This window comes from Tarenaya hassleriana, unplaced genomic scaffold, assembly GCF_000463585.1.
Source record: "Tarenaya hassleriana unplaced genomic scaffold, ASM46358v1 Cleome27, whole genome shotgun sequence".
Classification (NCBI taxonomy): Eukaryota; Viridiplantae; Streptophyta; class Magnoliopsida; order Brassicales; family Cleomaceae; genus Tarenaya; species Tarenaya hassleriana.
Window position 1 is genome coordinate 1812762 of NW_010965946.1, and position 22466 is coordinate 1835227.

The 22466-nt window shown below is 39.8% G+C and overlaps 6 protein-coding genes across 10 annotated transcripts in view; 2 read left to right on the forward strand and 4 right to left on the reverse strand.

Annotated features, from left to right (window-relative positions):
* Positions 1-1429, reverse strand: part of LOC104817449 — a 3132-nt gene extending 1703 nt beyond the window's left edge. Inside the window, exons 1-3 of one of the 2 annotated variants that reach the window (XM_010546655.2) lie at positions 1312-1429; positions 539-844; positions 3-422 (exon numbers count right to left, since the gene is read on the reverse strand). In XM_010546655.2, the coding sequence (XP_010544957.1) occupies positions 3-422; positions 539-844 (726 nt within the window). In that variant the 5' untranslated portion in view covers positions 1312-1429. Of the gene's footprint in view, positions 1-2; positions 423-538; positions 853-1311 lie in introns of both variants that reach the window. The other variant, XM_010546654.2, reaches the window with a different exon arrangement.
* A 2754-nt stretch (positions 1430-4183) lies between these two features.
* LOC104817450 (probable WRKY transcription factor 23) lies at positions 4184-6045 on the reverse strand. Of its 4 annotated transcripts, XR_772532.1 has the most exons (5): positions 5454-6045; positions 5149-5289; positions 4778-5055; positions 4503-4580; positions 4184-4420 (listed from the first exon to the last, which is right to left on the reverse strand). XR_772532.1 is itself a non-coding variant. In XM_010546656.1 (3 exons), the coding sequence occupies exons 1-3, from the start codon at positions 5855-5857 to the stop codon at positions 4635-4637; spliced, it is 966 nt and encodes a 321-aa protein (XP_010544958.1). In that variant the 5' UTR covers positions 5858-6045; the 3' UTR covers positions 4443-4634. The 4 variants fall into 4 exon arrangements, 1 of the variants encoding a protein (XP_010544958.1); XR_772531.1 differs by having other exon boundaries at positions 4184-4410; positions 4503-5055; XR_772530.1 differs by having other exon boundaries at positions 4503-5055.
* Positions 6046-11620: 5575 nt separating this feature from the next.
* LOC104817451 (transcription factor UPBEAT1) lies at positions 11621-12134 on the reverse strand. The gene has a single exon (XM_010546657.2). It carries the CDS (start codon positions 11991-11993, stop codon positions 11667-11669), a length of 327 nt encoding a protein of 108 aa, XP_010544959.1. The 5' UTR covers positions 11994-12134; the 3' UTR covers positions 11621-11666.
* A 1721-nt stretch (positions 12135-13855) lies between these two features.
* LOC104817452 (probable pectinesterase 66) lies at positions 13856-15328 on the forward strand. The gene is made up of 5 exons (XM_010546658.2): positions 13856-14106; positions 14199-14358; positions 14471-14680; positions 14795-15045; positions 15124-15328. Exons 1-5 carry the CDS (start codon positions 13865-13867, stop codon positions 15293-15295), a joined length of 1035 nt encoding a protein of 344 aa, XP_010544960.1. The 5' UTR covers positions 13856-13864; the 3' UTR covers positions 15296-15328.
* A 1451-nt stretch (positions 15329-16779) lies between these two features.
* LOC104817453 (peptidyl-prolyl cis-trans isomerase CYP21-3, mitochondrial) lies at positions 16780-18753 on the forward strand. The gene is made up of 8 exons (XM_010546660.2): positions 16780-16884; positions 17132-17311; positions 17445-17487; positions 17647-17679; positions 17790-17875; positions 17972-18118; positions 18213-18363; positions 18490-18753. The coding sequence occupies exons 2-8, from the start codon at positions 17160-17162 to the stop codon at positions 18574-18576; spliced, it is 699 nt and encodes a 232-aa protein (XP_010544962.1). The 5' UTR covers positions 16780-16884; positions 17132-17159; the 3' UTR covers positions 18577-18753.
* Positions 18754-18760: 7 nt separating this feature from the next.
* LOC104817454 (DEAD-box ATP-dependent RNA helicase 24) lies at positions 18761-22121 on the reverse strand. The gene is made up of 5 exons (XM_010546661.1): positions 21402-22121; positions 19868-21096; positions 19621-19660; positions 19080-19476; positions 18761-18979 (listed from the first exon to the last, which is right to left on the reverse strand). The coding sequence occupies exons 1-5, from the start codon at positions 22006-22008 to the stop codon at positions 18928-18930; spliced, it is 2325 nt and encodes a 774-aa protein (XP_010544963.1). The 5' UTR covers positions 22009-22121; the 3' UTR covers positions 18761-18927.
* Positions 22122-22466: the final 345 nt, after the last annotated feature.

The following is a 22466-nucleotide window of genomic DNA, read 5'->3' on the forward strand; positions in this document are numbered from 1 at the left end:
TCCTGCTGATCCTTACGAACATGGTTCTCCACAAACTTATCTTGCCTTCCGGGGCGCTCTGGAAAACTGGATGAACCATGTGATCCCAATTGTGGTCTCTGAGGTTCTGAATTTCGAGCACGTGGACCAACAGGACTCCGCCTAGGGGACCTGGATCTGCTCCTGTGAGAAACAGATGAACCCCTATGCTCGCCTTCCTCCTTAACCCTGTGAACAGCATCTACACCTTTCCTCAAGATTAATCTATCCTTGCCACTAACTATTACAAACTTCTCATCCATTTTTATCTTGCAACCGGTGTCCCTCTCAATCTTTTCCATGACTTTCTCAGAGAACAATGCCCGCACGTGTTTGTCCCTAGCAGGTATCCTCTCAAAGAAATCTTGAGATTTTCTGTTTGCACCAAGAGTTGATGGGCAACCCTATACAAGGCAAACGGTGCAATATTAACAAAACAGGCCAGAACCCAAAACTAAGAATATTTCATTCGGAAAGGCATAGAAGTCTATGGATAAAGTGATCCAAAATCGTGAAATACCTGAGTAAAATGACCTGATTCCCCACATATTTTACAGATAAACTCTTCTTCCTTCCTCTTCTTCCAATTCCTCTCAGTTGCTTTTGATTTAGCTTCCCAAACCTTCGCCTCTCGGCTGGTGAAATCAGTCGGTACAGCATTGGGGTCAGGCAGTTGCTCTTCCTCATCAGGACCACCAAGAGACCTTTTGTGGGATTTTTCCTTATCTTGAGCATTGTTGTTTGCACTACCAGGTGGACCTGTATACTCCTTGTAAATTTCACTGAAGTCATCATCAAGATCTGGGTCTGATCTAGCGCTTCCCATCTGAAAGACTTAAACAAAGAACAAAACTTCAGCGTCAAAACCCAGGAAAGACTGGAGAGGCACTTCAGAAGTTGATCAGAAGTTCTTTCAATCCAAAGAGCAGAAGAAATTCTGCCCACATAACGAGTTCAATGAACTTGCAAGGCAAATTTTCACTAAAATCCCATTACATTACAGCAATTATACATACGATTTAATGAGATTGTGAAGCTAGAAGAAACGCGCATTTCGAAGAAGAACATGATCCATATATGACAGAAAACACTAACTCAAGCGAAAAGCGTTTCATAACAACGGGAAAGTTTCACCTTTCCCGGGAGGGGGGGGAGGAGGAATAATTTCCCGCTAGGAATAAATTGAAGGAGTGCATCAGCGAAATCGCTAATTGAGACGATTTAACAGCCCAACACAAACAAAGAGCAATCTAACCAAAGCGAATTAGAAGAATAAGCAGGAAATACAGCCACCTGGAGTTAGGGTTTATCGACTGGTGAAGCAATGGCGTCGCAAAGAGAAAAGCAGACGATGGACGAGAAAATCCACAAGGGTTGGGTTCTCCCACAGCTTCCCAAATCAAGAATTTTGATTTTCCCTTCGACACCTTGATGTCTTAAAAATTCCAACTAAACGCTGTCGTTCTGAACATATACGACCGTTTCCTCTTGATTTGACGGTTGACTAAACTTTCCGATACGCCGTCGTTTCACTAAAATCGAATCTTATAAAACTCGTATCGGTTAATGCCGACGTCAAAATCTTAGGGTCGGCTCTCTCTCTCTCTCTCCCGCCGTCGCGGTCGCCGGAAAAGCTTCTCCGGTGTGAAAAACTCGAAGCCTGAAACGAATCCGATTCGAATTTGTGTTAGGGTTCGATGGACAGAGAGTTGCGAACACCGTGCCCTAGCTCCGTACTATCACAACAACTACAACCACAACCATCATCGCCAGTCGCCACCATGTCTACGCCGCCGGATTCCGCCACCGCGTCCAAAACGTCGACACAGAGCAATATGTTTCAACCAGCAGTATAACGATCACTGTTCCGGTCACCAAATGTGATTGGTGATCCCAACGGCTTTTACGGCAGAGGGTATGGTCCCCAAGGCGGCGTTTGGAAGAGACGGTCAGAGTTCGCTACCAAAGTTTCTCTAGGTTTTGTCAATGTGACTGTCTGTCTGTTTTCTGACCCTTTTTAAGATTACGCATCCTCTGTTTCATCTTGACATAACTTCCAGATTGTATAGTTGAGATTGGAGATATCTGGTGGTGCCCTGAAATGTCGCTTGAGTTCACATCAGGGCATTTCAGGTGTAAAGTAACGCACTTTACCGTCAAAAAACTGATTTTTTGTTTTGGGGTGTCGGTAGAATTGTGAAAATGTATCAACACTTTCTCGGAATTGTCTGTGCACTGCAGCTGTTGTAACTTGTGTCTATGTCTTGGTTGATTATTTTCATCAGGTTCCCAAGTTGTTTAGTAGAGATAATGGAAATGTTACTGAAATCATTCTGGCCAGAGAGAAGAGAATCGGTAAACTACTTTAAGTGTGGAATCTGTCTTCGGGTTAAAGGCTATATTGTCTAGTTTTGGGCAACACTCTTCTTGGTGTAACCTAATGTTTTGTCAAGTAGAAAACATTAGTAGAGAGTGATAGGGCAATGGCAACAGAGTGTCGGACCAGAGCCAGCCGATTGATGCTCATCTTTCACTACCGAGTAGTAATCGGCCTGATGCCCGTCATTCCCAAGAGAGAATTGGAGAATACCGAAACAAATGCTCATCTCTCGCAACAGAGTTTCTGGATCTGGAGCTGACCAAACTAACAGGCCTCAGGTATCAGAAGTTGATCTACTCATATTTGAGTTTTCGCTATTCTGCTTCATTTGTTTAGATCAATGGCGGCAACGGTTGAAAGCAGCAGGCCAGTGGTCTGAAAGGAGATCGGACGGAATTTACCGCCCGATTGGGGCTGCATTCCCAAACAACCCGACTCGTAGACAGCGCCTCGTGGTGCGACAGGGTCCGAGCACAACGGGGGGGCATGGTTGCATTGACCCCTGATAGTATGACACGTGTCCATCGGCTTGTGGGTCCCACAACCACCGTCTACGTGGCTCATCCCGGGTCCAACGGCCGAGGTCGGAAGAAGCACGGAGCTACAACATCTTTTGAGGGAAGTTGATTTCCAGGTTCGATTTTTTGTTTTGGTTAAATTTTATATGATTTAGAGTTCCAGATCAAAGGTAGAACAAACATTATGGACACTTCCCTTGGTGTTTATGAGACATTTCACCAAAGACCTTCCGGTCGGTCCTACGGCGATTGTGTTTAGTGATCAATGCTCAAGGACCTTAATCAATTACGAGTTCATATTCAAACTCTTGTTTCCTCCACAACTCTGGTTCTAAGCCTCAAAACTCTGATTGGTTAACTTGCTCAAACCCATCAGAAAGTGCTCTTCTTTTTTTGTTGGAATGTCACTCACTCACTCCCCCTAAAGGCTTTCCTAAAGGTTTTCAAAAGGCCAAGAAATTCACAAGACAAAAAGGCATTTTTACCTCATGGGACAGTTTTCTGCTTCCCTGTCCTATTGTATCTTTTCTGCTCCCACATTCACATGATTGGATTGCATGGTAACTTTATTTCTTCCCTTTTTTCCCCACCTTTCTTGTCGCCAATATATTCTTCTATCCATTTTACCTTTTGTTTAATCTCTTTCTTGGCTTTTTACCCTCTTGGCTGGCGAGTGAAACCTATGCTGGTAGGGAAGTGAAAACAGATTCCAAAATGTTTTCGGTTCGATTTGGCACGTGTCATTTTTTGGCTGGTCGATGATCCTAAACTTTCTTATCGGATTTGAATGATTGAAAAGATCGTATCTTCGGACAATGGTTGAAAACTAGATCCACAGACAGGATAGACCCATGTGACATCATCTCAAGTTCATCAGTTCTCTGTCACTTCTGCTGCGTGTGCAGGAAATATGTTTTTCTTTTCCAGTTCCATTCGTTCATTTTTGTCTCTCTTTTTTCTTCTATAAACCAAAACGTGAAGGGCGAAACCATTGTCTGAATATACGATCTTTAATTTGTATCTAAATTCTTACCTTTTTCCCCAGATTATGGAACAGTTAAAAAAATAACAAGCGGTTAAAAAAAAATTAGTGCATGCAATTAGGTCGACAAGCTATAAAGTAGTTGAAATTATGCTTCCAATTTCGCAATCCCCTATGAACATAAATATCTCAATTACATCAACTTTTCCTTCAACTATCGTCCCCGTCTCTTTCTCTTTCCCCGTTAATCATAATTTAATTTCCACGGATCCCCAGATCCAAAAAAAGAAAAGAGAGATATCATTAATGGTTTCACCACTAAGGGGAAATGGAAGCCCTAGAAACATTGCTCGGAATCTTGCTTGATTGTCGTGCTTTCTCAGTGAAACCACTGTACGTTCCCTCTGACAACGCCAAGAACTCTGACAATGGAGTCACCGAATTCCTTTCTTGTCGTCTTCCGCCTCCCCGCATTCCAAACACCATTTTCAAGAAAGATCGCAAGTCAAGAGCTTTATTCATCTTTGCAAGAACAATAACGAGATTAGAATTAATCCATTGTCTTGTATATAAACTAAAAGCAAATTAAGTGATTTCTCCGTACCAGTACAGTATCTGCTTTTACACCGATCTACATATGAAGAAGACGACCCTCCTGGTGCTTGTAACAATTACAAATAACCTAATACCCACTCCAAAATCACGACGTTATATATATGTATGTATATATGCCACACTAGTTATCCTTAAACATAAGAGACGGGACGACATCTTCAAGAAGGCCATGGTCCTTCACCGTTAAACCTGCTGCAGCCCCACCCGGGTTGCTACAAAGCTGAGTCTTCTTCAGTATATGATCATAGCCGTTGAGGTACTCACCGCCATAAGAAGACAAGTGTTGCTGTTGGTAATGAACGAATTGCTGAGATTGAGGTGAAAGTGTGGAACTTTCTGCAGAAAGGCCGGAGCTTCCGCCGCCGGCGGCGGAGCTGATAAAGTTTCCGGCGGCTCGGGTACAGAAAGGCGGACGATACATTAGAGGACTAGGGTGTGTGTGTTGACCCTCGTATGTCGTCACCACGATGCTTGGATCAGTGAATGATCTCTCCACCCTCTTCTTCACGTTGCAAGTCGCCGTGGTGCAACGGTAGTAACTCCTGAGAAAAGAAAACCAGTCTCGGACCGTTTTAATTAGGGTAACGTAGTGCAGCCTGAGAAAGGAAGTTTCTTGCTTTCTTATATTGAATTACCGAGGAAAAGGGCTGTTTTTCACAGCTTTTTGGCCGTACTTTCTCCATCTGTAACCATCTTCGAGATGATCAACCTCGCTCTTTGTCATGAACGCCACTCTCGGCTCTCTCTGTTTCTTCTGATTCGTCTTTGGTTTCGACCTGCTTCCATGAAACCCAAAGACAGAAAAACACCGATGATCTTCTGCTTCAAAATGTTCCTTTTTTTTTTCCTTCCCTCGTTAGAAGTACACAACCATCTACTCTCTGAGTAGTTGACTGTGAAAGAAAATCTGAGAAAACAGGAATTAGAAACGGAAACTCACTGCTTCTTCGTAGCACTCTTCTGCTCCTGCTCCTCTTCTTCTTCTGCTTCGTATACCCCTTTCACTTGCTCCTCGTTTACAGCCTCGCTTGAAACCGACGAGATCGACGACGAGTTAGGCGTCGCCGGCGGATTCACCGCCGCTTCCGAGCACAAATATTCCACTTTTAAGGCCGCGCGTGACGACGGCACTGCGATGGGAGAATACACTTCGGCCGCGGCCTGAGGGGACACCGTCTCGAACAGGGAAGAAGGGTTGAGATCCTGACGCAGACCCAGCAACTCCATGAACCCTAGCGAGTTCCTCTCCGCTAAATCACCGAAATCCCACACGCTCTGTAACGGATAAAAGCTCTGCTGAGCAAAATCGGCAAACGACGATGGTCCAACACCGATATTCTCCATATTCTTCGCTCTCCTCTCAGCAAATCGATCAGACCCAGATGAGAAAACGCCTCGAAACAGAGATCGGGAAGACACCGATCAGAAATATACAACGAGAAAACCTTCAAAAACACAGAGAGCGAGTGAGAGAGCAAATGTTCATAGAGAGAGGGACGGAGGCAAAAAGGGCTAGGGTAGGAGAGTGAAATTTGGCGAGAGAGGGGAGGTAATAAGGTGGATTCTCTCGGGAGGAAAAAAAAATAGCAGAAAAATATGACCGGCAATTGTAGGTGGACACTAGAGTACGGACAGTCACAGTACCGGTGACCGACCAAGTTGCACGTAGAGTCCAACAAGACGGTAGACGCTTTCATACGTGGGTTTCTTTTACCGGTCCAGCGCTTAACCGGTTTCTTTCCCTCGTGTGAACGCGGGTTTCTCCACGTGTATATGAACCTTACGGCCACGACAAAATAATAAATCCAAACGATCGTATTTTATTTTGTGAGCGAGAAAAAAAAAAGTGCCTCGGTCGGTGTCTGTCTGGTTCGAGTGCATGGGAATATCTTTGTACGAACACAAAATATCATGGTTCCTCTTTTTTCCCATACGGCGTGACATCAATGGAAAATAAATTTATATTGTCTCACCAAAAAAAAAAAAATCTTTTGAGAACTTGGATAATGTCAAGTATACATGATTCTGTTGCAGAATGTATATTTTATAAGGAATTAATTATATATATGCGTGCAAACGAAATTCATATATTTTGTGTAATGTTTAACGAAATTGAGATTTTGATATTTGTTAATAATAACGGCCTCTAATATAAAGACTACACAATTTCTGCACGTTTTTTTATATTAAAAAAAAGCAGATTAAGTGAATGTATCCCTTAAAAGCAGATCTATCTCTATGTTTTAGACAATGACTTATATAAAAATATGATTGTTTTGGTTACAAGTGATCTATCCATACATCTATATAGCAATAGTATACCTTTTCAAATTCGGTATAGATTTAAACTCAATTTGTGTAATGAACTAATCAACATGTTTTACATTATCTAACGGTGGCTGAGAGGTGACAAAAATCATCTTCAAAGTTCTGGTTTCGATTCCAATGGTGGGGAGGGATGTAATTTATGGACTAAAATGGTCCATATACAAAGGGTCGTCTCGGGTCTAGGATGGATGTATAGTCGGATCGAAGGCCCGAGAAACCATCCTGGCTATTAAAAAAAAACATGTTTTACATTAAAGAAGAATCTTGTTTATAACATTATACATAGCAATTGCCGACGCGGAATGTTATAAAACTGGATGGGTTTTATAGTGTATTAATAATAAATCTAAAAAACGAGATCAAAATTATAAAAGCCTGTGGACCCAAAGCAAATCCCAAATAAAAGGGCCGTATATTATATTATTATATATAACCAATTCCTGCATGCTTCACGAATTTTTCTCTTCTATAGACAGCGTTGATCCCGATGTGGAAAACACTAAAAAGGGTCAAGAAAGAAAGTTTTGAATTTATCCTTTTGTTCTTTTATAGGCTTCCCTTTTAATTTAAAAAAAACAAATACTATATATATATATATATGTATGTATGTGTCTATATTTATGTATTACGTGTATATATATATATTAAAATCATTGTACTTATATACAGATTCTATGAATTCGTTTTAATTTAATTTAGGATAATCCAAACGAATTATGCTTTATTAATGGGATGGTAGATGTTCTGATTTAAATTAAAATAATATTATGAAAATAACAACACTGTATATTTAGAATGAAAAATAACAATTCATATAAAATTTGAGAATTTTAAAGTCTGTATAGAAATCGGGTGACATTACATAAATTTTAATTTTTTCGATTTTTATTGTAACAGACGTTATTTGTGGTGAAGGATATGAAAAAGTTCATGCACGTGTGGTGTACTATTCGAAAACATGGAAGCCCACACGCTCGTATAGTTTTGCTTGTAAACTTGGCTCTTCCCTTTGCATGCCTCGTTGCATTTTTATTCTTATTTATCTATGCATTACCTTGCCATTATTTCATTTTATACATATATTTTCTGTAAATAATTATATATTACATACAAAAAAAAGGAAATTAAGATAATCCATTTTGGTTATGAATATTGACACAATGATTAATCAACACACTATTACTATTACAACAACTATTACAATGACCTCTTGATACATTAATCAAGTGGACATCAATATTCGATCAAACCTAATTAATTAATTCTCATAAATAAGATCCACACCCGTTTTCTGTTAATAAACTATATTATTTAACATTACCGACACTCCTAACAGTAGCGTGGTCGTGATTAAAGATGTATATCCTTTTACCAAAAAAAAAAAAGATGTATATCGAAATATAATATATATATATATATATATATATATATATATATGTATTATGCAGCGAGTGGTACGTGTACATTGACCGGCATCACTAATAATCGAATTTTATTTTATTTTTTGGACAGCACGGTGTTCAATAATCACGACATAAATAAACTTTAATGCGAAGTCAACAGTGGCATTTACGATTAATCAACTTGACTCTTACCATAATAGTACGTACCATAATTAATAACATGTAAATCTTTTATAAAATTATTGTAATGTAACTATAATTAATTGTACAGTATATGTGCAGAAGGCCGCCAAGCCGAACGGCTTCGTGTCCGCGTAACGAGTGCAGGCATCAAAGCGGGCATGGTTGCATTGACCCCTGATAGTATGACACGTGTCCATCGGCTTTTGGGTGCCACAACCACCGTCTACGTGGCTCATCCCGGGTCCAACGGCCCACGTTCCGTGCTCTTCTCGTCACTCGGCGAGCCACGTTCCTCCGTGCCGTTGATTGGGATTCGAATTAATACTGCGGTGCTGGATAAACGTGTTTTTTCTGTGTGTTTTGGTCTAAGGGATAGACGTTGTTTTTTTTTTTGTAAAATATATAATTTAAAGTCTGAATATTTCACTAAAATTATATATATTTAAAGTATTGATCTATATTCTTAGACGTTCTAACCGATGTGTTAATGTATTTTATAATTGTTGGATGTTAATAAATCAGTAAATCAAATCATTAGGTTCATTACGTTAAAAAATTATGGAGGAAAATAAAATGTTACTTTGGTAATGTTGAACTTCTAGAAGGGATGACGATGCATGAATTAAAGAGATACTTCGCGTTCACGCTCGTTCCTTCTTTTGGATGTTTGTGTCTCGTGAATATAACACAAATTAAAACCCATTTAATTAAATCTGTTACAAAATATCATACAATAATCGCGTCTTTTTTTTTTTTTCAAAATCTTTATATCGTATCTTAAACATTGACCCACTCAAAGATTTCACCGTAAATGAAAGAAATTTGTTGGGAAATGCACGTGGGTAGGTCAAAGTAAACGCACTCGTGTCTTATTTTATGGTTTAATCGCCCATTGACATAAATTACGGTCGGGAGGTGGACAGTCGTTAACTCGCATGAAAAACAAATAGTAAATTAAATCATGAGTGGGTATAGATTGGTTTAGAACTTTTGTTACCATATGTACACATTTTTTCACGTCACGAAATATAGGGATAATCAATGTGAAGATATATCGACAACGTTGACATGTAAATTAATATTGCATCACGAGTAGTTAAAAATAAGAAATACGATGATATAACAAAAAATAATAATTTTAAAAATAAGAAAAATGCATAGGCGTAAGCGAAAGTTTTATATAGACTTAACTATAAAAACTGAATTGAATGGGGAAAAATTCTAACACAAAAGAAAGGGAATTAAAGGTGAAAGGTAATTACTTTGTATTTTATTAATTATATAATACATGAATAAATATAAAAAGTATAAAGGGGGGAAAAGGGAAAATTTGGTCTCCTGAAACATAATAAAAAACTAGGAATTATAAAATTCCAAGTCACCTAAAAAAAAGTGAACAAAGTTAAAAAAAAAAATATGGTGGGAAGATTGGTATATGGAGGTTTACGAAGGCATATCATCACATATTTTCATCAATTTCTATTATCATTGATTAGTGCGAATTTAATCAACATGAAAAAATGGCAGGAATTACTATATATATATATATATATATATATATATATATATATCTTTTTTGGTATCTATTAGGTCGACCTGAATCAAGACTCAGCTCGAGAGTTTTTGGATTAAGTTCGGTCTGCTCGATTTTTTTCGAACTTATATTACCAAATTCGAAACATGGCGCTATAGATCTTGGTTCCAATCGAATAGATCTGCACAATTTTCTTTGTAAATATATTTTTTTTCTTAACATTTATTTTATAAAAAATATCGGACTTTTCGAATATGTCTAAATTGAATCTGAGGATTGAATTGAACCTGGTCCAAAAGTCTAAAAACTTTCGAATCTAAATATTTTGCCCCAAAACCCGCTATTTTTCGAATTGGATCGAGCCAGATTTACTTCGGAGCTCGGACCAAAATTGATATCCTCACTCTATATACTTATTTCTCTCTCTATATATATCTAAATTTATGTGTCTAGGAATAGTCTGTGTAAGTACAGTATTCCACGAAGGTGGGACAAGACGTGTAATGGTCCGCCGGTCCATACATCGGCCCAAATCATTTCCACCTTTCCGCCACCACCACTTTCTGTCGCTCCATCCATACATTATATCGATACAACATTTTTATTTTATGTCTCTTTTTTTTTTTCCTTTAAGAAATAAAAAACACGTGATTGTAAATATGGGAAATATAAGCCATCCGAAGCTGTCGGTCCATTTCATCTCTCCGATTCGCTTCATACCGATGAAAAGGACAGAGGAACATGTTCTGTGTTCCGCATTCGTCGAAAATTCCACAATAACGTCCCAATCTCAATTTTCAAATTCATGATTTACCATTGAAAATGCTCCAAACATCCTTCACAATTCATATATATATATATATATATGATAAGGAAAGGAACAAAGCTCTTTTCCAATCCGTGTTGAGCCCTTAATTAGGGATGAACATTCGCATGGTCTTCTGGGAGATATAATCGGATGAAATGACGGTTGAACTCCCTAATTATAGAAAAAACGTTTCGGTATTTGTCTCTTTCTTAGAATATTTAATACTTAAAACCAATGGATTTCAAGTCGTCCACGAGTTAGTGTTGGATCAGACGTGCAAATAAATAGACAGGCCCAAAGTCCCATTTTACAGTTAGGCCCAATCAAACTTTTAGGCCCAACATTGAACGTTCTTAATTTGCGAAACGACGATAGTTACTGCCGTTTCGTAGCTAGGTCGGAGATTTTCTCTTGTTTTTTCCTTGATCCGGCGAATGCATATCAATTGTTTCCCTTGAAACCATTAGGAATTTCAACAAAATTTGTTTATTTTTTTAACAATATTAATCGATTGGTTAAGTTTTAATGAATTCATCAATATTTGTAACTTTATAACGGGCCATGCAACAAATGTCTGGTTATAATAATTTCTTGTGACTATGCCATTCCACGTTTGAAATTTGGACATGTTATTTCCCTTAAAACGAATATATTTTCGAAACCATGCTGGGTTAAGATATTAATTTCATATTCTCATAATAACAACAATATCATACGCTATAAGTCTCATTTAACTAATCCTACGTAGAATCAAAGCCAAGCTCCTCCTCTACCCGAATGAGAGGGAACCACCACACGAGTGAAAGAAATACCAAAAAAAAAAAAAAAATCAAACAAACACGAATAACAACAAACAACGTAATTTACATAATAAGAACAACAAATAAAAAAAAATATTCAGACAAGTTTAGGTTGTGACAAAACCTGAACCATGTCCTGCATGACCCTCACTTTCATTTGCAATGCCAAAATGTAATCAGCCGTCTCTCTGAAAAGCCCGTCCAAACTCGTCGATTCGCGGCGAGTACTAGTGTTTGGGATTAGCTCTTTCAACGTCTTGACCCGCCTCTCGATCGCCTTCGAGGATCTTCTAGAAGCTTCTGCACGCTTCGGCCTCCTCCTCTTCACTAAAACCCTTCTCGATCTATTCCTCGCAATGATCCGTTGTCTCCTCGTCATCAATACCCACCTCTCCCTTGTCTCCCCTTCCAATGCCACACCCATTTCTTCAAGAATCTAATTACAGAAGAAAGTTGTGTAATAATTCAAAAGCTAAACCTAGAAAGGGTTTTATATATTTTGAAGAAATGGGTTTGGCGATGAAGAAACAGAAGGGTTAGAGGCACTTATATAACTTCGGTTTGGGGAATATTGCAGGTTCTAAGAAGGTGCTCTCAAGACAAAAAAAGGGGATGCATGAGATTAGGACAAGTGGATGTCCACAATCGGGTGTGTGTTTATGTTTATGTTTAGCTTTGGGGACATGTCACCATGTACAACTCAATGCACATGCACTCACATGATTATTCTCACCACCCCAACTCTTCCATCGTCCACCTTTTCTTCGTTTCACATTACTAACTATAAACACCCTGGATTATTCCTACATATTCATTTAAATTTCTTAATTTTATTTATTTATTTTTTGGTTGGGTGGCATTTAATTAGTTCAAAGTTCATGAATGTCGGATAAACGGTGTTTGCTTTATTGGGGGGACGTCCTTAATCCCCCTTGTTTCCAGCTCGATTAAGCCGGCAAGAGTTTATTTAAATAATAATAATAATAATAATAATAATAAGGCGGCTAATTTAATTTAATGTTAATAGACAAAATAGATAGCGATGTTGGGAAGTGGGATAAGGTTGTATATGGACACAGAACATGCGTAATCTTTTCTCTGTTTCTTCGAAATTCGAATGATGGAAATTCGTTACGGGCAGCCTCTTACAGATTTTGTTCTGCGCACCATGTGTCGTCTGCCCTTAAAAGTATACATATACATATATATATGTATATGTATAAATTAGCAGATGTATGCGTGGATCTATATGGATCAGACATTAATTCTTGGCCACATGAATCTTGGCCGTCAATGTTGGGCAAAAACATTGTACCTGGAACTTATCATGAATATTAAGCATATATATGTAGATTGCACGAGAATATAATTAAGTATATAAAAAAGGTTTATTATATAGTGACGAACAACACTGATCTAATCAATCAATGCGACGCACCAATCATATGACCAGATTATATATTTTAGTGGTTTAGGGTTAACGTGAATATTGCCTCGATTTTAATCATAAATACATAGACGGTTAGCGTCAATGTATATGTATATATATATATAAACCCTAGCCATGATGGAGAGTCTAATTTCAGTGCTAATGTCTACCCACGTTGTATTCAATCTCAACGTGCATGCACATGCCCTTTAACGCCCTAATCGTGTAGGCGAGCGGAAATACATGTCAATTTGCATAGAATATATATATATATATATATATATATATATCACTTTTTTTTCCTTTATTTTTTAAAATAAATTTCAGAAACGGGCCTTTTACCCCCCTCTACAGCAGTTGGACCTACGGGCCAAGGCCCATGTATAAAACTCTTCCATAATGGGCCTATATCGGCCCGTATAGTTAACATTATGATGACATCTATGCATTTCCATAATGGGCCTATATCGGCCCGTACAGTTACATTAGGATGACATCTATGCATTTCATAGGGCTCTAATTACATTTTCAATTAATTGGACTTGCTTGTTTTTTTTTGTTTAATGTTTTTTTTTTGTTTTTTTTTATGTAAACATATTCATTAATGACATCAAAATAACCTCCATTATATTACTTACTAAATACGATATATTGACCCTCAATAAAATGGCATCCCTTTTGACCATACTGGTATTTTTAAACATAATTTGGCTTCCATAGCTAGAAAAAATACTACATTTCTAATTTTGGTAAATAAAATAAATTCAACCTTACAGATAATACATTCAAAACATTATAAATAGCCATTATAATACAAGTCGCAAACACATATATGCATACAATATACCATAAAAGGAAGAAAAACGATGCAGTTTCCTAAACCCCAAGTGTTGCATAATGTGATAATGATTGTAACGCTATGGGTATGCGGAAGCATGGCATTAGAATGTCAACTGAACGAGAGTGGGAATCCGATCAAAGTAGCATACACCGTACTCGTCGACCCCAACGGTCCAGGAAATTTCAGGACCGTACAACAAGCCGTCGATTCCATCCCGACTCCTAACTCTAAATGGATCCGAATCCTCATCAGAAGCGGCGTTTACCAGTATTTTATGATTTTTTTATAATATATATATATATATATATAGTAATCAATAATGAGATTTATATTATTATATGATTACAACAAAAATGCAGGGAGAAAGTGGTGATTCCTAAGACCAAACCGTGCATATTTCTACAAGGCGGAGGAATTGACAAGACGGTGATAGAGTATGGGGACCATGAACAGACCGACACAAGCGCCACTTTCTCCGCCTTCTCCGACGACATCATGGCCAAAGACATCACCTTCAAGGTATCCCTATATGATATATACATATATATCAACGTGAGATACACGTGTGTGTATATATATATATATGAATATGAATATGTTTATTAATGTGAAATTTGGTGATTGGGGGCAGAATTTTTTCAATGTACCAAGGTCTGATGAGTTGTTGGAGTCACCGGCATTGGCGGTGAGGCTGTACGGAGACAGATACTCGTTCGTGAATTGCAGCTTCGAAGGGCTTCAGGATACGATATGGGACGTCATGGGTCGGCATTACTACAAAAACTGTCTCATAGCCGGCGGCATCGATTTCATCTGGGGATCCGGCCAATCTCTCTTTGAAGTAATCTCTTTTCCGAATATATCTTTTACCTATATATATATATACATAATTATGTGGCATGACATGTAACATGAAGAAATGAGATGACTATGTAATGGACTGACGGCATGGCAGGGATGTACGCTGAACGTGACGCTGGGATGGTACGCGCCGGAGAGAGATCACGGAGCGATAACGGCGCAGGGAAGGATGACGGAGAGCGACCCGGGCGGGTTCGTGTTCAAAGGCTGCACCGTCACGGGGAAAGGCAAAGTCCTTCTGGGCAGAGCGTACGGACCCTACTCTCGTGTCATCTTCCACCAGTCTCAGCTCTCCGACATTGTTCTTCCCGTTGGTTGGGATTCTTGGTCTTTCAAGGGCTCCGAGTACTCTCTCTCTCTCTCTCTCTCTCTCTCTCTCTCTCTCTACTGTTTCTTGATCTATAACGATGAATGGATACGCAGGAGCAAGATGACGTACATGGAGTCGGAATGCACGGGAGTAGGGGCGAGAAGAGAAGGGAGAGTCCCATGGTTGAAGAGTGCGGCTTCTAATGACGTTGCCAATTTCACCAGCCTTTCCTATATCGACCCCGATGGTTGGCTCTCTCGACGTCCCATCCCCATTTCTCCCTAGTTGTTATTATTTATATTCTCTCTTGAATTGTTTTTTTGTCACCCTAATAATAATAATAATAATAATAATAATAATAATAATAATAATAATAATAATAATAAGAGACGACATCCGATTAAAATATGGTTTTTTTTCCCTTTTACGTTAACTCATACACAAATCTTTTTGAGGCATGATTATTGTGTAGCGAGTCTTCACGAAAATACGCCTCATTCATTATTTTCGGAAAATTATGTAAGTAAGAGCTACCTATTTCATAAATTCATCCTTGCTTGTATTGTAATCTTCATTCATTTAACCGTTATTAATATATATGCAAAAGGTCCAAGCATGCGTATCATATAACTTGCAAATATATCGACGCAATATAAATTTTTTGTTTCTTCAAAATTATGAAGAAAAAAAGAATAGGAAGAATCTTGAACTAGCTAGGTTCATGGGTGTGGGTTGTATTAGTTTCCATGATGTGTTTTCATCATGGATCTATGGCGACGATCAATTGCGAGATGAATCAATGGGACCCTTACAAAGTAGCTTACACCATAGAGGTTGATCGAAAGGGCGACGCATATTTCACGTCGGTCGCCATCGACTCCGTTCCCTTTGGCAACAACCGACGGATTCGGATTTTCATCTTCCATGGAACTCACATGTAACAAACATATCATATATATATATATATATATATATGTTTGTTTCCCTAATCATGCATGCTTTCATAATCTTTATTATATGTACATATTTTGGTTAAGAGCGAATGCAAGAGATTAATATATGATTTCATCAAATAGTCTGACTTATCTCTTGATGATATATGTATATATATATATATATTGACTTCGACACACTGTAGTTTTGCTCTATCTCAATTGGGAATTCTCCTTGACTTCCTTTTACCCGACCGGACATCACCAATTATAAAAAAAAAAAAAAATCTCTTTGAAAAATGATACATGATATCATATATCATCCCCTAAAGGAATCTTATACACAAAAAGAAAACTAACATTTAGAAAGTTGCATGAATCAAACAGTCTCGACATATGTAGCTTTATATATATATATAATCAAGCAGCCGTCGTACATTAAAAGCGGTGTCGTATTGTATTGTATGGATAGGTACGTATTAAATAGGGACAAGGCTACGTACGTGGAGGCGGAGAACAAAGGAGGAGGAGCGAGGAAGAGCTCAACTCCTCCATCTCTCCCTCTTACGTCGACCCTGAAGGTTGGATCTCTCGTTTGCCTATTGGGCCGGGCCTCATATATATATTAGCCCTACCTCTAGGCCCAATTTCACTTGGGCCCATTTTCTTTTTTCCCATTTATGAACCATTCGTTTTATTTCTCCTTTTATTTTATCTCTGTCTTAGTAATTGACACTTTAACTCCTTACTGTATTTACGATATTTTTAAAGAAATCCGAATTCTAAATAACGAAAAGAAAAATTACAGTGCGGAATTAAAGGTAATAATTATTAATATTTCTATCATTGCATATATAACTGAAACTGATTCCCTTACAAGAAGTCGCTTCTGTCGCTGAGACACGAACTTGGATTTGAACGTTCGAATTGAAGAATTTAAAGGTAAAAAAAAAATCTCTGCACAAACTCTTTTTTCTCCAGATTTCAACTTTCTCCCCTTTGTCTCCGGGTCTGATTGTTCGAAGAACTCAAATCGATCCGTGGTTTTGGTCTCCGAATCTATGCGATATTTTCTGATTCGGTTTTCGCTGCATCCTGATTAGATCCGGAAAGGAGATTTCTCGATCTCGTAATCGTTTATCCTCCGACAGGGATTTAACTGATTCGTCGTAATCAATCTTTCTGCCAGTGATTGGATCCGAAGTTTACAGGGAGTAATGGCGAAGATCAAACCTCAAGCTCTGTTGCAGCAAAGCAAGAAGAAGAAGGGACCTGCTCGTATAAGCGTCGCCAACATCGTCATCTCCAGCTTGGTCGTTCTCTTGATCGTCTTCTTCCTCTTCTCCGCCTATCGACGCTGGTCTCAGAGGTTTCCCCAACTTTTTCCTTTCATTTTCCCACTGATCAAACCTCTCGGAATCGTTGGATTTTGTCGCACGGTTCTGTTATTGTTTCGATCTCGAGATGAGATTATGCTGAGGAAATTTTCCCGCTTCTGTCAGGCCTGAGATTCCAGCAGCGCACAACGGTAGGTCAGTTCTTGAGGTATGTGCCGAGTTTAGTTTCCGTGGATCTGCTCCCTGTCATAACGCAGTGTCTTTTGACTCTTGTTTGAGCTTTGATGTATTGTCTTGAGGGCTTTGTTGCACTCTCGATTTGACTCCTGGCTATGTGTTTGTGTCTGCTTACGACAAAACCTTGCAGGAATCCAACAAGGATGATCTTCCTCGATATGCAGTAAGTTCCGTTTATCTTGGTCGATTTTTCCGCTACAGACAGCATTCTGTTTATTCCACTGGGGAGTGATGTGTTGAAATGTCGATCTCTGTTTCTTTCACGACCACTAGACATTGGATACTGGTAAAGGCTCGGTGACTGTTGAATTGTTCAGGGACGGGTCTCCCGATGTCGTGGATGAGTTCATGAGATTATGGTAAGCATTTGATTTCACCACTTTATCCAAACACGTCATTGACCATTCACAACTCCTGAGTGCCTTTTTTTTTTTGTTGGGTTTGGTTTGTGGCAGTCAAGATGGGTACTTCAAGGGAATGTTGTTTCACCGTGTCATAAAGCGTTACGTGATTCAAGTAGGCGACTCGGGCGAGGAAGATACCGCCAGTGATTGGACTTCTCTAGGAGGAGGAAAGAAGAGTCATCACAATCTTGATTCCAGGTCGGTATCGGTACTGTCTACTTTGTGGTGATTGTAGCAGCAGCTGTCACTTGCCTTCTTTGACATGGGAGTTTTTTCAATTGCTGTTTACCAGTGTGAAGCACGAAGGCTTCTTGCTTGGGACCCCTATAGTGAAAAACGAGCGAGGTGGATTTGAGATTTTCATCACAACAGCGGCGATTCCCGACATGAAGGAGAAACTGATTGTCTTTGGGCGAGTTGCCAAAGGCCAAGATGTTATTCAGGTACGTGAATTTTAAGCTCTCCCCTGTGATATAGGCGTGGGCGTAAACATTTGGTAACAGCTTCTTGGAGTTACCGAACACTGTCGTAACTGATTTTGGGTTTTTTTGCTTTTGCTATTGGAAAAGGAAATCGAGGAGGTCGAGACAGATGAACACTATCGGCCTAAGTCGCCAGTTGAGATCATGGACGTCACTTTGCATCAGCAGATATAAAACACAAACCTCATACGCTATCTTTTCATCTACTTTCTTCGTATTTGTGGTATCCTCTCCCTTTTTGTAGCCTCAATTGTTCGTACCTGAGATTTTTTTAGTTCAAACTTGCGAACTAAATCGTGTTTTGTCCACGAACTTTGGTCGGAATCCAAAAAACACAACGCGCTGTTGGGAGCACTGGTTCTTTGGTAAGAAAGATGATTTCTTTCGAAGTATACATAATCGTGAGAGCTGCCTGAGAACTCATGAGGAAATAAAAGAAGCAATACAACACAAGAGGGATCATTCGGGTGCGTATAAAAACAAGAAAACGCTAGCGAGGATACAGATCATAAATACCGAGAAACATCAACGATCCCAACCCGAGCGTCGCCTCTTCTCTCCAGGTCGATCTTCTGATCTGTTAGGTTTAGGTAGGAGAGCAAACACGTAAGAAGACGAAGAAATTACAAGGAAGGCAACATTGGAAAGAGATTCTTGGGGTGGTCGAGAAACCAAACCTCTCAGAGCTTCTCCGAGTGGAGTTATGCACAGCGGGGTTCTGGGGAGGAGCTTGGCCCTGATAGCTGGTGGTGGTTGTTGACTGAGTTCTTCCTGCTTCTCCACCGATAGTACCACCAGAGACAAACCCCGTTAGGGACGGTCTCCTGTTGGGATATGTCTGGTTTTGCGGAGGATTTGAAGATGCAGCAACAAAACTACTCTTGAATTGCGCCATCACTCCTGTCCTTAGCGAATTCACTGCCCCACTCCTGCTTGACGCAGCCTGTGATGTTGCCGCTGCATTGGAATTGGATTCCGTGTTGTATCCAATTCCCATTCCAAAATCGACTCCACGTACACCTCTACCACCACCCCCACTCCCGCCCCCACCCCGTCCACGACTTTTCTTCCCACCTGGTGATATCAAGAAAGCAAAGATTTCTCACTACACATAACAAGATATGCATTAAAAACATTTAGCAGTTTTCCTTTTTCAAATTCATCTCTTTGGTACTTTCACCACAGATCATATGCTGCAAGAAATAAGAAAACGCATACCTCCTTTTCTCCCATCACGTCTGGATCTGAATCTTCCATCCTATTGATTAGCAAGGTAAATGTCACTTGACAATTGTTGTTCAGGTTATGTAAACCAACACTAAAGCATATGGCACTCAAAAAGACATGGAGCTATTAGGATGATACACTTATCATCGCAAGACAAAAGCATAGTTCAAGGGGGGAAATCAATTATCAATAGAATGATGGATTTGACAGAGTGACACTGAAGGGAAGCTGTTATTACCTTCATGGCAAGATCCATGAGTTCTGGAGGCACGTTCTGACCAGCAGCAATCAAACTGTTTACCAATTCACCGGCAAATCTTGCCTCTTTCTGTGATACGAGTGTGTAGGCAACCCCGTCCTTGTCCCCAGCACGACCTGTTCTACCAATACGATGTACATGCATGTCCATGTCCTTTGCCGTGTCAAAGTTCACCACTGTCTTAAGTGACTTGATGTCAAGACCTCGGGCAGCAACGTCAGTTGCAACTAGCACATGGTATACACCAGACTTGAACTTCTGCAGAATTTCCGTACGCGAAGCCTGGTCTTTGTCACCATGGAGTGCGGCAACTTTGAAACCCTTCTCAGTCAGCTGAGTTTCAATCTCATCCACAGTGGACTTTTTTGAAGCGAAAAGCAGTACATCACCCTCGTCGATCATTCCGGGAAGCTTCTCAAGAAGCCAAGGTAGTTTTTCTGCGTCAGATTGAATTACATGAACAACTTGTGTAATATCCTCATTGGCCATCCCAATCTCACCGACTGTAACTCTAATAGGGTCTGTGAGGATTTCCCTAGCTAGCTTCTCAACTTTCCGAGGCATAGTTGCTGAGAAAAGCAAAGTCTGACGATCTGGACGGATCTGCCCGACAATAGACCTTACTTGTGGCTCAAATCCCAAGTCAAACATCCGATCTGCTTCATCAAGAACCAAATATGTTGCCCTCATCATTGTTAGAGCCTTCATCTTCAGCAAGTCTATCAACCGTCCTGGAGTAGCAACAACTATCTCACATCCTGATTTGAGTTCTTTAAACTGTTCATGTTTAGACACTCCACCATATACAGCAGAGACACGGAGGCCATATGACTTTGAAAATTTCTTTGCTTCCAAGAATATTTGGTGCGCCAATTCTCTGGTTGGGGCACATATGACACCAATCGGGCCTTCGTCTTTCTGAAGCTCAGCCTGATCCATAATATGAACGATCATGGGAAGCACAAATGCAGCGGTCTTACCTGAACCAGTTTTGGCTATACCAATAATATCCCGACCAGAGAGCACAATAGGTAAAGCTTGGCACTGGATAGTGGTAGGCTTTTCATAACCTTGTTTCTTGATAGCATTCATTATTTGCGAGGCAAATCCACAATCTTCAAAGGTCTTGATTGGCCTCGGGACATCGAAACCTGAGACACGAATCCCCAATCTCTGCCGGTATTCAGACACTTCCTGTTCGCTCATTCCTGAATCAAGAGGAATATCGGTTACGCCAATCCAAAGGCCCCGAAAAAACTTTTTTTTTCTTACTTCCATAAAGTATCCTATAGATGAAACACCGTAATGCATTAGTTTTATGAAGAGTTCTAGCAAAAAGTGTCATTTTCAGGTTATTTTCAGGCTATATACAGTGCAAAACTTCTGCATACGCTTGGGTCCTAGCAGAAACGATAAGAAACAGTTTTCAATCTTTATTAATCTAGCCTATGAACTATCGTGATATCCAGCAATTTAAGCGGATACTGTGCAATAGAATGAGATAGAAATTTACCAGATATTGATTCCTTCTCCTCGTAGAAATCCTTGTTAAATGGATCGTACTCGATCAAGCTATGATCCAGAGCCTGAATCGGCTCAATCTTCCTCTTCTCCACTACAACGGGATTATCATCGGAATCGTACTCCAGCATCCCCGCATCCACCGCCTTAGCCGCTGCATAGACCTCCTCGTCGGAGTTATACCCCGCGTGGAGCGCGTCCGCGGCCAATGTCAAGCCAACGTCCTTCTTCGCATTCAGGAAACTCTCCATGGGATCGTCATCCTCATCCTCCTTGTACCTCTCGAGCTTCTCCTTCGGCTTAGTCGGAGGCGCGGCCTTCATTTCCTCGTGAATGCCCTCCATGAACGCGTCCAATGGATCGATCTCATCATCCTCACCGCCGTTAGCCTCCGTAGCGCCACCACCTTCAGAGACGTCTTCCTCTGCGTTCTCGTTATCGGCATAATCTATATTCTCTATGTCGGCATCCTCAAAGTCGTCGTGGCCACGAGACGACGGAGGGACGTAGAGACGCTGCGGAGCCTGAGATCGCTCGAAGTTGTAAGTACTTTGCCGGTTTAAGCCGAATCCTTCGAATCCGAATTTACGCTTCGACATCACATAAACTACGATCTCTCTCAGCTCGAGCTCGAGCAAAATCGCAACAGTTGGCAGATTCAGTTACGATGAAACTAGGGTTTCACGTTTCTCTCAGCAGTGAAGAGGTTGAAAAGGGGGAAAAGACGATTGCAATCTCGAGTTATTTTTTCCCGGGTCCGCCGACTTGTCGGGCGGGTCAACCCACAAATATATGGGCCAAACCCGGATTTTAATGAAAAAAATATTGGGCCTTTGACGACGAAATTACGGTCCAATTTTTAGTATCTAAATATACGCCCAAAAATAAATTACCCTTGACGAAACCCAAATGATAAAACTATTATGGACCGTCATTTTTTTTTCCGTCACGGTATTTCTTTTATATATATTTTTTAATGGAAAGTGAGGTAGAAATTCATTTGTTACTTTTTGTTTTATAAATTGTTAATACTAAGACTTTGATATATATATATATA

Excerpts from the sequence above, each read along its gene's own strand:
- LOC104817452 (XM_010546658.2), top strand. The coding sequence starts at position 13,865 with ATGCAGTTTCCTAAACCCCAAGTGTTGCATAATGTGATAATGATTGTA. Across the intron at positions 14,107-14,198 it reads ATCAGAAGCGGCGTTTACCA|GGAGAAAGTGGTGATTCCTA; the intron begins GTATTTTATGAT and ends ACAAAAATGCAG. Across the intron at positions 14,681-14,794 it reads CCGGCCAATCTCTCTTTGAA|GGATGTACGCTGAACGTGAC; the intron begins GTAATCTCTTTT and ends ACGGCATGGCAG.
- LOC104817450 (XM_010546656.1), bottom strand. The coding sequence starts at position 5,857 with ATGGAGAATATCGGTGTTGGACCATCGTCGTTTGCCGATTTTGCTCAG. Across the intron at positions 5,290-5,453 it reads AAGAGTGCTACGAAGAAGCA|GTCGAAACCAAAGACGAATC; the intron begins GTGAGTTTCCGT and ends TCATGGAAGCAG. Across the intron at positions 5,056-5,148 it reads AAAAACAGCCCTTTTCCTCG|GAGTTACTACCGTTGCACCA; the intron begins GTAATTCAATAT and ends TTCTTTTCTCAG.
- LOC104817454 (XM_010546661.1), bottom strand. The coding sequence starts at position 22,008 with ATGTCGAAGCGTAAATTCGGATTCGAAGGATTCGGCTTAAACCGGCAA. Across the intron at positions 21,097-21,401 it reads GGAGAAGGAATCAATATCTG|GAATGAGCGAACAGGAAGTG; the intron begins GTAAATTTCTAT and ends CTCTTGATTCAG. Across the intron at positions 18,980-19,079 it reads ACTCGGAGAAGCTCTGAGAG|ATCAGAAGATCGACCTGGAG; the intron begins GTTTGGTTTCTC and ends TAAACCTAACAG.
- LOC104817451 (XM_010546657.2), bottom strand. The coding sequence starts at position 11,993 with ATGGGTGTGGCATTGGAAGGGGAGACAAGGGAGAGGTGGGTATTGATG.
- LOC104817453 (XM_010546660.2), top strand. The coding sequence starts at position 17,160 with ATGGCGAAGATCAAACCTCAAGCTCTGTTGCAGCAAAGCAAGAAGAAG. Across the intron at positions 17,876-17,971 it reads GATGAGTTCATGAGATTATG|TCAAGATGGGTACTTCAAGG; the intron begins GTAAGCATTTGA and ends GGTTTGTGGCAG. Across the intron at positions 18,364-18,489 it reads AAGGCCAAGATGTTATTCAG|GAAATCGAGGAGGTCGAGAC; the intron begins GTACGTGAATTT and ends CTATTGGAAAAG.